The sequence below is a fragment of the Megalops cyprinoides genome, chromosome 6, assembly GCF_013368585.1.
Source record: "Megalops cyprinoides isolate fMegCyp1 chromosome 6, fMegCyp1.pri, whole genome shotgun sequence".
Classification (NCBI taxonomy): domain Eukaryota; kingdom Metazoa; phylum Chordata; class Actinopteri; order Elopiformes; family Megalopidae; genus Megalops; species Megalops cyprinoides.
The window spans coordinates 33,296,922-33,309,796 of record NC_050588.1 but is presented as its reverse complement, the minus strand read 5'-3'; the positions used below and the strand labels follow the sequence as shown (position 1 = coordinate 33,309,796).

At 41.6% G+C, this 12,875-nt stretch overlaps 1 protein-coding gene across 1 annotated transcript; it reads right to left on the bottom strand.

Annotated features, from left to right (window-relative positions):
- Positions 1–563: 563 nt before the first annotated feature.
- On the bottom strand, positions 564–3,298 carry abraa (actin binding Rho activating protein a). The gene is made up of 2 exons (XM_036531711.1): positions 2,623–3,298; positions 564–1,616 (listed from the first exon to the last, which is right to left on the bottom strand). The coding sequence occupies exons 1-2, from the start codon at positions 3,235–3,237 to the stop codon at positions 1,179–1,181; spliced, it is 1,053 nt and encodes a 350-aa protein (XP_036387604.1). The 5' UTR covers positions 3,238–3,298; the 3' UTR covers positions 564–1,178.
- Between the last annotated feature and the right edge of the window lie 9,577 nt (positions 3,299–12,875).

Genomic DNA, 12,875 nt, shown 5'->3' with positions numbered 1-12,875 from the left:
CTGGCTGAGCTCAGCACCATCAATATTTCACTTTTGTAACTCAGCATATGGGTATATTCAGAGGTAAGGCAATGCAAAATGCACCAACAGCAGGCTAGACCCATGAGATCAGGTTGCGAAGACTCGTTTGTATAAAGATTGCCAGCAGACATTGCTAAACATTGTGATGAGGCTTCGTACAAGAGAGATAGAGAGAGAGAGACAGAGTCAGTGCAGAGACCAGGTGATGCCTGCTGGATGCCCTTCAGCTCCTGCTTGGTGCTCTGGCAGTCCCGCAGGCCGGCAGCTGTTCAGAGACCGCTGCCTCCAGCGTGGCGGACCTCCGCTCCTTGGATCCGATCAGCATGTTTTAAGGTCACATGCTCAGACTTGGCTCGCAACCAGACGGAATACTTTAACCTTTAACCCACAATTCAAAAACGACCAAGGACATAAAAGGGCAGATTTTGCAAATTGCACGCAAAGGGTACGCATTAATAGAAGATTATGTTGTTTGTTCAGTGACAACCTTGACATTTTACATTACAGAAGCATTGGGAAGCAACACAAAAAATACACCCAAGAACAAAACAAAGTGTATTTATTACTAATTAATTTCACAGATTCCAATCATTTTACAAAATTTCAAGTGCCCTTCTGTAAGAAGGCTCATGTGCTTTCACTTTGAAAGAAAATTTTCACATCAAGCAACCAACTCCTCACAATACAATCCCATACAATAGCTCAGTCCTCACTTAAATCAGGAATTAATCAGTTAGAAATAAATAAAAACACCATGACATCTATATTACAAAACGTTTAAATTATGAATAAATCTATGACAGTCATATCTGTGCATTCAGCCATGCCTCTTTTTAAAGTGAACCCCCTTAATTCATACTGTATACAATCTATGCATCTGCATATAAAATGTACTTGAGCACATGTTTTGGATTAGGGTTCACCTTTTTAAAATCTCAAAAATTCTAACCGGTTTATTATGAAATACTAGCGGCTCATTTGGTATTTGGTTTGGCTATGATCACATTTGAGAGGCAGACATGGTTTGCATTCTGAATGAATCTATTCATAGTCTACGGCTCGGCCAGATATGAGAAGCACTCATAAGGCTCTGTAAACTGTGAGCAGAGAGGGGGGTGAGGGGGGGAGTGGGGGGTGAGGGGGGTCAGCTCTGGTTGTCAGTCTAGAAGCGTGATGATAACGTTGTCGTCCTGCCCCTTCCACAGCATCTCGCCCTCGAAGTCCAGCATCCGGTGCTTCCGGCAGCGCAGAAGGATACCCACCACCTTGTCGGAGATCTTCACGTAGCGGTCGAACAGCCTGCCGAAGGTGATGCAGACCTGGCCGTTCTTGTCCACCTTGCCCATGTCCCGGATGATGTAGCACATCTCCTCCATCTCCCGGCGGATGTGCTTCTGGGCCCGCTCGCCCCGTTCCGCCGTCTTGGAGCCATCTTTGGGGCGGCCGTAGCCGGCATCGCCCTTCTGCAGCCGTTTGGACATGGCGTGCTCGTAGTCGAACTCCTCGCTGAAGGGGTTCAGCTTCTGGCCCTCGATGTGCTGCTGGGTCCACTGCTGCCATTTCGACTTCAGGTCCCCCATCGTGGTTATCTTGATCTGTGGGATGGCACTGACACTGTTAGAAACTGCACTTCTGAATATTTCATCGTTTAGGACGTCGTTGAGCACATCTGTTTATTTCTAGGCTTTGGTGGGAATGCTTTGCCATTAAGCCAAGAGGCTTTTCCAACTCGATCTTACTGTAATACATTAGGTCCTTAACTTTCAGCCTCAAATATTTTTCACACAGCGTTGTAAATGTTCTTCCACAATCACTGAACACATAATGTTGTAGTGGAACTGAAATTGAAAATTTTGGTCAAATTAAGTGCAAATTGCATAGCGGGAAGATAACAGCCTCACTTGCCTTGCTCAGCTCTGTCAGGCATCCAATGTGTTAAGACTGTAAAATGTCTGAGGGAGTCACCTCATCCTTTACATAGTAATTCATACCAAGAAAGTAGGAAGAACATGTTCCCTGAAACCTGAGACCCAAGCTCTACACACAGAGCCCTCAATAAAAATGGCTAGTGACACAACACTGATAAATCGTTCCTCAGCACACAGGCATGAGTGGCTTTTCACAGTTCTGAAAGGTCACTTGCAAGGCTATTTATTTTTTGAATACCTATGGCGGTATTAGGTGGCTAAAAAGACTTATTAGCCACAAATTACGTAATAGTCAAAATGTCTGTTGAGCATCTGAGCGATGATGCATGCCCTTTCCTATTCAAAGTGACTGGTCAATATTTACAGGTGTAAGGTGATTGCGCTAACATGGTACAGATATTTACAGCTTGTTTCGAATATATAATATAGATTGCTATTTGAAGTATATGGAAACTAACCTGGGCTTCTAAAAATTAATTTCAATATAATTTTCACTGAAAGTTTTAAGTTAAATTTAAATTTACAATCAAACATCAGTGCATTCTCTAGTACAACATTTAAGAATCATATATTCATAAAATCTACTGTATATCAGGTTGTGTTTACACACACACACAGGCCCAGGGTTCACAGACATAGGGCTACGCTGTTTAGGAAACAGAAGAGGCGGTACCTTCGGCCTACTCCTGTGTGGCTTCTCCTGCTTCTCGGGCTCGTCGCTCTGGTCGCTCCTGCTGTCGCCGTTATCGCTGAGGCCGGACTCCTCCCCCAGCCCGCTGTCCTCTGTGTCCAGACTGCTGCTGCGGGAGCCCATCTTCTGAGGCTCCTTCCCCGTCTGGCTCCAGGCTTTCAGGGCGCTGCTGGCCCTGGAGGGGCAGTGCCGTCTCCTGGTGGGCGACTCGCTGCCCAGGAAGGGCTTCTCGTCCTCGGGCGCCATCTGGTTGGTGTCGATCCTCTCCTTGATGGAGCTCACCAGGTCGTTGCCGCAGTCACTCCTCTTGGGAGCGATGCTTTTGGTCACGGTGACTGTTTTGATCCCGCCGTCGCCTGGGCCGCCGGCCTCCACCACGCGGGGCGTGACGAGCAGCTTGACCTCGTTCCTCTCTTTCTTCTCCTCTTCCTCGAGTATGGAGTCGGGGACCCATCCTGAGGGAATGGTCTCCTGCTTGCCCGTGTGCTCGTTGGCCCAGCTCTGCCAGCTCTTGGCCAGGCTGTTGACCATGGCCGCGCACTTTATCTTCCTGACCGTCCGGGTGAAGGGCCGGCTGTCGCGCACCATAGTGGTCATTGTGACTGGCCTCTGTCCTTGTAGATATGTGAAGAGTTCGGAGCGCTGATTGAAGTGATCTTTTTTTCAGCCCCCCGAGGCACAGCAGCTCCCTTAAATAGGCGAGCGCAGAGGGGCTGTCGGGACAGCACTGACGTCTTGCATTCCTTCCACACATGGTGTCCACTGTGCCTCCAACACACCAGTGGAATTTTCCCACTGGAGAGCTGAGCAACAGGTGGCTACATTAGGTAGTGGTGATGCTTTCCAGTGTTTACGGTGTAAATGTAATCTGTCTAAAATTACAGTTTATGATTGAGGTCATTATATTATATATTTTTGTCCGTAATCACATGATGCGTATGTATAAGAATGTATATCTATATATGTACACGCACAGACACACACGCGTGTTTGTTATGTGCTTCCACACTTTTATGAATGTCTAATTATCCCTTAGACATAAGCAACATGAGACATTTATTATTTCGCTTTATGTTACTCATTTTTGTAATTTAATTCATTATTTAATCAATTAATACAAATTATTTTGAATTATTAATCAAAAATAAATTTTCTCTTAATACAGATGTGCTGTACATGCGCCTTGGATCAATAATTGCTTCTGACAGACTGAATGAGATTCCATTAGCTGTTGTAACTATATTCAAATATGCAAATTTCTTTTCTTTTTTTTTTCTGGGTCGCATGTTGTTGGCAGTGAGAATGCTCTGCGTGCTGTTCTATTTTGGAGCGAGGCTGTAGTGGTCTGCATGTGCTGGTGTCCACTGATTGATTGATGCACAGGCCAGGGCTAAGAACACGAACGGAGTTATTTAAGGAATATTGTCAGGCAGAGGCCCAAACAGGATGGACACACTAAGCCCGCTTTATTTACACGGTGCTTACTCATCTGCTGCAAATCCTCAGAGAGAATCATTTCTTGTTTAATTTTTACCCATTCACTCATTCTCTCTTAGTCATCATACCTAGACTTCACTCAGAAATGCCTCTCATGTACTGAAATGCACACTGACATGCAATACAGTGTGGAGAAGGAAATATGTGTGAGAAGACATATAATATTCCTACCACTTTTGCCCTTTGAAGCGTGATGAAAGAACAGAAACTGGAGGCTTACTGTTAATGTGTCTTGACAGTTCTTGTGCTCTTTTTGTAGTCTTCAGATTAGTTCACTCACACAAACTGAAATTTGCTGTACATTTATTATAAAAATACATGCAAACAGCAAAAAAGTTGTTTCCATGCTGCAATTGCAGTGGGTTTGGAAAGTATTCAGACCCCTTCATTTTTTTGCACACTTTGTTGTATTGTAGACTCAAAGTGGATTAAGTATATTTGTTGGCTGTCAGTCTGCACACAATAACCCATATTGACAAAGCAGAAACATTTTTTTTTACAAATTGTTGCAAATATATTAAAAATTAAAAACTGAAATCTCATGTAGAATCTCATGCCTGATTTTGCATTTCCAATATTTAAAAGGAAGTAAAATGGCAGTGTTTCTTTATAGTGATGCCATGCCATTTCTCTGTGTTATTGTCCTAAGCACTACTCCTTCAGCAGTTTGCACTTCCAACAGCCTTTGGCACTTACAGTTATTTATTCAACGTCACAAAGTACACTTAATCCAGTTTATGAGGCATGATATATATTAAATTACATGTAATTGACACGATAAAAATAATTCTGGCATCGGTGAAAAGTGGATGCCATCAAGTAAAAAGAATCAGATCTGATGCTTGGTTACTTTTTGAGGTCAAAGCTTTTAGTGTGACAAATCTGATAAGCCTTAATATGGCAGTCATAGAGGTGACATTAGTTAAAACGGGCAAAGTACTAATTCAATTCCTAGTGTTGACTGCTGGATGTCAGACTGACCTCACTGACACAGTATGTGTTTAAAAACTTGGCAAGTCAGGAAGAAGACAGGACAGGCTGAATAACAGTCAGAAAAGGAGCGATACTTAGAAACTCTGGATGACGTCAACTAACCGCAGGGATTAGAAATGTATCCCAACAATAAACAAAGTTAGTCACCATTTCTTCATGTATCATTTTGAAAGACTGTAGGAACACTTTAAGGGTGAATTGCATTTCAGAAGCATTGAATGCTTCCTTTAAATGTCACCTCAGATGTCATGCTTTTCTCTTTGAAAGGGCTGCATTGTTTGGTTGCCCACCCACAGATGTTCATTGAACGTACCTGCAGCTATTCCGACATATCTGTGATGAAGTCAGTATTCAAATAAGGCATCCAAGCATGCCTGTCTGTTAAGACTTGGCTGTTTATGAATGGATGGGTGAGTCACGTTGATCAGAGTGCACGCTGAAACTGTTGCTGACATCAGTTTACAGGCTCAACTGGCAACTCTGACTTGTTCCCAATTAACTCCTGCTTGTGTTTTACTCGGCTGCTGCTTCTGAAATGATCCAGCCTTGAGGCCTTGCCTCTCTTTGGGCTGCCTGACGATTCACAGATGTGCCTCATTAATAAAATGTTTACATCTTAGAGTTACATGTTTTTATCCGGTTCATAAAAAAACATATTGAATTAATTCAATATGTTTCATCATCCTGTATTTTTTACACTCCAAAAAGATATAATGCAAGCTGTTGAAAAATTATAGTTACTACATTACATGAGAACAATGCTGTTTTAGCCTGTTGACTTCTGGCTTACATGTGAAGCCTTCTGGCTTTTTTTATACTTTGGATCTACTTTATTACTTGAATATTTATGTTTGATATGGATCCTCCAATCTGGTTTAAATGTATATTAGATTGTGAAATATTTCAACCTGATACACATAAAAGACAGCATGTGTAGGCAGTTGTGAAGAATGCACAGCCCCATGGAACATTTTGAAATAATATTACAGTGTTTTCTTATTTGCTGTTATTGTTATTACTGGGCAGCTATTTATGGATGTTGTAGCACTGGTTGCAAGTGCAGTGAGGCAGATAACAATGAATAGCTATGAGCTAAGAGGGGAACTGTGTGGGGAACGTGAGGCGGAATTACTGCGGGCAGGGGCTGGCCTGGGGTTTCCTAATCTACTGTGCCATTGATATTCAGTTACAGGCTCAGCCGATGATCTCATGTATTGTGCTCTACTGGACTCCTGTTCCCGTTTGACACCGTCTACCTTGTTTCCATTTGAACTTTTATTGCTGGATGTTGTTTCTTACATATTTCGGAGTCTCAATTCAAGATATTTTCCTTCCCGTGACATGCCATTTTCTTTGTCTCGGGAGACCATTTAAGGAACCTAGTTGCATACACCTATATAATTCACATCTAATTCCAACTAACACCTAAGATGACTTAGTCACACAACCTGCCCCTTAGTAACACGGTTATTATTACCCCCATTAGCAATTTATTATGACCTTAAAAAATCCACCTGCAAATGGACCTTTATGTACTTTGAATTTTAACTTACTTGGAACAAATAAAAAGGAGAAAATGTGGGTTACCCTATCATGGCAATGTTAATGGACTGCAGGCTTGTTTAACTGCAAAGCAGAGGTTATACTCGAGCAAAATGTTATTCTTTCAGTTACATTCAGCATCTCTGTGCACACAGTGTCACATGCTGAAAGGCCATATGTCATTCCTGACTGTTACTACGTAAAAACCCACATAGCCTCGAGATGTAGCCCTTGCACCACGTGGAGACACGGGTGATATTTTTACTTCTCCTTGTCAGTTGCTTCAGCGTCAGACTCCTTTCTAGTTTGCTGGTTGCATCTATAATGCATCGAGCTGGAGTCTTTCTTCTCAGTGTCTTTTGGGGATATTTCGCCCGCATCAGAAGCAAGCTTAGAGGTGACTGGATTCATATTAGAGGATCATCCCGTATCAGCTGAAGTGCTATTTTTATTTCAGCCTTTATTTTAACCTGCTTAAGGTAATGTCCCCAGAGATGTGAGACGCTGTTGGACCATAAAAAAAACACCCTTATCACCCTTGTTGTTAATTAGACAAACTTGCTCCTTTAAAACTGTACCAACAACAGCAAAAAAAACTGTGATGATTAGCAAGAGGGTCAAGGCGCCTGTTTGGACGCGAAGGTCTCTGTGGCAGTTTGCGGTTGCTGTGAGAATTGTGTCTCAGGTGCTGGCAGGGTGATAATAAGACAGAGCTATCACGTCGGCGCCTGCCGCCTGGTGCCGCCAGGAGAGTGACATGCGTTTCGCCGCTCTCGGAATAACATCCGTCTGCGCCGTGACTCATTTGTACAATGACTCATTTAAAGGTTCTTTATAACATTACTGAATCACTTCTTGGAGAAAATGGAGCACATAGAGAAAACACCTGTTCAAGACACACGAGTTCCTGTGGAAAAAAAGAAGAAAAAAAACGGACTGCATTCGGAAATAGACTACATTCTGTTACAGTGAATTGACCTTTGAAAAATACTTTCATAATAATGAAAATATGTCAGATGTTGCAATTATGCAGTCAGAATCTTGCATAACCTTCTAATCCAGTGTAATTTTTCCCTGATTTGCACGTCTTTTATACTTTATCTTTTTATTACGTCTTCTGTGAAAAATCGTTGACATGTGTAAATTAATGGTAGTATGGGGGCATGATTTTGTGACCATCCCATCTGAACTTGCTTGCAGTGCGGGCTGAGCTTGACAGCATTCCATCGGTCCTAGATTTTGTAATAAAAAAATGATGGTGTGCCCCAGTTCCAGCTCTCTCCTCTAGCTAAATGAGCACTACTCCCTCCATCCCTCCTGTCTCTACAGTAATTCAATTAGAATGACCTCCTTCATCTCCTTTCAGTGCAGCTTCCTCTCTTTGATGCCTTGTGTGGCTTTTTTTTTCCAAAATTAGTGGCTCTGTTATGATCAGTGGCTGTGAGCTCCCTGCTCTCCCAGCTTGCTCTCTTTCTCATCTCTCATACCTATGTTCTTGAAGACCTGACTCAACATGGCATCATCAAATGGAGCACCAAGTGTACAGGCTATAACCACTATCCCTTTTCTTGGGAAAAATGTAATTACTAACAAGGAAAAAAGACTTCTCTTAAATGGCAATACAACCCATTTAAGTTGTAAAATTAGATGAATTTGATGGAGGTAGTACGGCTGTGGTGGAAATTAAACTGCAGCTTTCGCTGTCCACAATGATATATCAAAAGACAGAACCTAGCTCACAGATCTTAAGACTCAGATGCCTAGAAAAGGGAACCAATCGTAATAGTGTCCTGACATTGGAAGCTGTCATCACCCTTTGTAGCGGACTCTCATGTGCTCTCACGCTGCTTAGCATGCGTCACGAGAACTCTAGTTTTACATCCATAAACATACTGTATTTCCCAACAACAAACTCCATGCTACGTCCATGCATGTATTTCATGATAAGAAAATTGGCATCTTTATTACAACTAATAATAGTTACACATTGTCATTAAAAAAAGTGCTGTGACGGTTGGATGGTCACATATTGGAGTGACTCAGTGACTAAAATAACAAAATTGTGTAGCATGCAGGTCTTGCATGAGGACAGGTTTTCTCCTGAGGGGGAAGCAGAGTCTGCACATTGCAGGATAGCTGTGATGAACTGCTGTGCTGAGGAACTGATGAGCTGTGTGCTTTTCAGATCCTCTGTAAATCCTTGCTGACTGTCCAACTTTGAGGTGATTCAGGGCGTGTTCACGTATTTTATTCGTATATATTATTAAAGTTGTGTTTTACCCTGACCTCACACACAGTTGTGGCACCTTTTGCTAGAGGCCAGAGGTTAATGCAGCTTCAACTGAACTGTAAATCATTGTTTGCATCAAAACAATTTTCCCCATTTCCTCTTTGAATGGAAGTATGGTTGTGGTTCGCCTCTGCCACAAGGTTTTAAGGCAAGAGACCAGTCATGAAGTTCCCTCACAAGCCGATGTGTGTATATGAAAACGATCTGAGAGGTTCATGTTTCATTCTGCTACACGGGCTGAAATATTAAAAGGACTCCCTGAAGGGAAACTGATTTGCTGGGCATGACCTTGCTTGATCCATGCCTGGGTCTTCCCTCGTTTCATTAATCAAGGAGATTGCATTTACCAGGAACAAAACTGAATAAATGCAGTCCATTGCAGTGTGTATGCTTGTTTAATGACAGTTTTTTTTTGGTATTTTATGCAATGCATATACATATACACATACATGCACATCTACAACAGCTGAAGAAGGCATCATAATTTAAGATGCAACAGGCACAAAATAAACCTATTTATATTTTTGTAATATTACGCTGGCAGTGTAGCAAGGGTGGCCACCATGCCAGGCACTAATTGGACAAGAACAGTATATACATGTGGATGGAGATTTTATTTTCCCCACTGTGGGAAAATGACAAAACACACAACCTGACTATCAAAGCAAGCTCCTAAGTGGCTCAGTCAGCAAGGGGCCTTCTCTGAGTGCAATCTGAGCTCTACGCTTTGGATTGCATTTGCCTCACTTTGACACTGATATAGCACTCTTGCTGTGATGAGGTGAGCCTAATGTACACCTGGTGATTCCAAAACAGGGCTGCATAAAAGGGAAAGGAAGAACATAAAAATCATTATCAAGCGAAAATAAGTAGGCTGTACATTTTTAATAGACCTAACAAAGGCAACCAGCAACCAGCAACACCTGTACTGATTAGTACTTAGACTCAGCTGTGCAGGTGTCTGTGTGAGGTCGCCGCTGTCCCAGGTCCTGAAGCCTCCCAGGTAGTGGGAGAGAGCAGGAATGACTGACAGTTGCCAAGAAACAACAACAACAACAGCAACAACAAACACAGGAACAGCCTTCTGTACTCCTGTGAATTTGCTTACTTTACTTGAAAAGGTAACAAAGGTACATCAGGGTCACTCTCTCTGTGGTTCTCTATGAGTGCTGGGCTGGGCTTTATCTTCAGAACCACAGCTTTAATGGGTAAAAAAAAAAAAAAGATTCAAAGGCCATCCAACACCGAGGCAGTGTTTACGGGATCCACTGAACCTCTGAACCGTTGAAGCTGGATTCCATCTGCATGGCTAGGAGGACAACGGTTGAGAACACCGTGGTCTCCATGGTAGCTGCACCCCAGGAAGGGGGCCCGTTCTGCTGCTACTGCTACTGAGATTTATGCAGCTGTCCGTAACCACCCCTCTCATATATTTGCTTTATTGCCTCTGGACTCTGGCTTGGAAACATGTAATGAAAATGGAGGAGAACGTAAGCTATATTTAAATGCAGACTGCTGAGCCAGCTTTATCACGGGAACACCAGCTTGTTATGAATATCATTTATACAAATACAAAGTTACACACACAGAGCATTTAAACGGGTCATAAGGAATATACATTTCTCAGCAATATTTAAGTTCATGAATCAAATCATGGAGACATCATAACTTGCGTGCATTATGGCCAGTGGTCCACAAATTGTGGGTCACAACCTAAGTTTTGATTGTGATAAGGTAGAGACAAGATTGTCATTACAATCTATTACTAACATTATCATTCAGAGCAATTCCAATTATGACTGTCCCTGGGAAAAAAAATGATTAGGTAATATCTATAAATAACTATATCAAATTTCTTTTTGTTAATAATAAATTCTTCAGAGGTGGAGAATTTTTTTCTTAATATTAGCTATGTGATAGATATCAGTAGTTACCTAAACATGGATAAACTATGGAGCATACAGCACTTCCTAACTGGAGTGCATTATACCAGTGGTGCACAAATTGCAGGTCACAATCTAAATTTTGATCATGATGAGGTGCTGACAGAATGATCTATAACTAACATGGAGAGCAATTGCACTTGTCACTGCCCCTGGCAAAAAAAAGATTATTAAACAGTATCTATAACTGGCAATATTTTGTCACTAACTCTATAGAGGTCAGGAGAAATGTTATTTCTTAGTCGTAGCTATCTGATAGACATCACTAGCTAGCTAAACATGGATATTTATATGTTTCAAAAAGCAGGGAAGGTTGACATCTGCAGGTGCTGTAATGCACAGCCCAAGATTAGAAGATTTGACTGGTTGCTGATGACTAAGCTCGGTCAACAAGGACTATACCGTTCATTAAATACTGCTAGAATTTAACATTCAGATGACAAACTCCCAATGGTGAGCAGGCTGCCAGTGGTGAGGAATCAAAAGAACTTATGCGAGAGGCAGGGGGTGGGGGTTTGCGCTGTCTGCCACAGCCGGCTCAAGTAAATACTGCCAGCTGCAGCCCTGATCATTTCAAATGAATCCAAGATAAATACAAAGTGCTTATACATCTTATAATGTATCATCAAATAAGATAATGCCCTGTTTGTGGTGTATCTGAAAAAAAATGTAGCATTAGCCACTCATGGAATTGTTTGGTATGGAAGAACAAATTCCAACCACAAACAATATGATGAATTCCAAAGTGTTCATCAAACTGATAATGCACATTATACACAGAGAGTGTTCATAGGGATGAACAGTGAATCCAACCCATGTACTATGTTGTAGCTTCCCAGACGTTTACAGCTAAGATTATGTCATTTCCCTTTGGCATGTCATTTCCTGTCACCTTCACCTGCAAGGCCTTTCACCTTGTCTTTTTGTGTAGGGTGTAATCTTGGATTACATGTTTGACTGTTTACTATTAGATAATCTGGCTGGCTAGCCTAGTTGGAGCATGTATTGAATGCAACATGCACAGCTAAATTGCCTTACCTTGCAGTTTTTGATGAGAAGTGTGGCTACATGAATAAACAATTAAACTGTCCGTCCTTCACAGCCTGTCTATGCAGAAAACACGCCTCACTCCAACAGAGGGTAGTAGATTTCAATATTCACAATTTTCATTTTCACCTGAATATCAGGATGGACAGCATCCTTATCATACCTCAGGACACAAGACAGACCTAAATTGGGACCATTCAGATTTTACTGGGACATCTGCTGACCTTGCACCTACCAGGAATGGGTGATCAGTTGACACATGCATTAACACATGAATTAGACAGTTGACTGTAGCACTTACATGAACATCAATGGGCTGAGTAAATATCAACATTTACATATAAATTGCATTTTAAAATTCAAGACCCATCAAGTAAGGGTGAGTTATGACAAAAGTGTTTTAAGGGGTCATCAGAATTAGATGTAAACTACACATGTTCTGAGCAAAAAGATGTGTTTCAGACACGCTAAAATTCACAGATTTTTCCTATCCGTATTGTTAAGCCAATCCCTGAGCAAGTACAGCTACTTGGGATGTAAACATATTGATCATACTATTACAAGAAGAGGCACTTTTAATGATGTATTTCAGTGGGCAGAGGACATTTTTCACTATGGGGAAAAGAAAAGAGGTTATCAGTGCTTTGTGCTGAAATGAGAGGAGCTATGAGATGGGCTGGTTCATTCATTATTAAGTCTAAATGAATCAGCCTGTCAGTCGGGAACCTTAATTAGTTGTAAAATGCAGGAAGATATGAGGTCTGACTGTCATATCTCTATATCAGGTCATATGCTTACGTTTCAATTCCCCTTCTTTTTTTGAAATTCTTGTCATACTGAATTTAATTTTTTTTGTTCTTAAAAAAAGGTAAAAAAAGAAAAAGAAAAAAGAAACACCCACAGCTGCAGCTACAGCAATAACT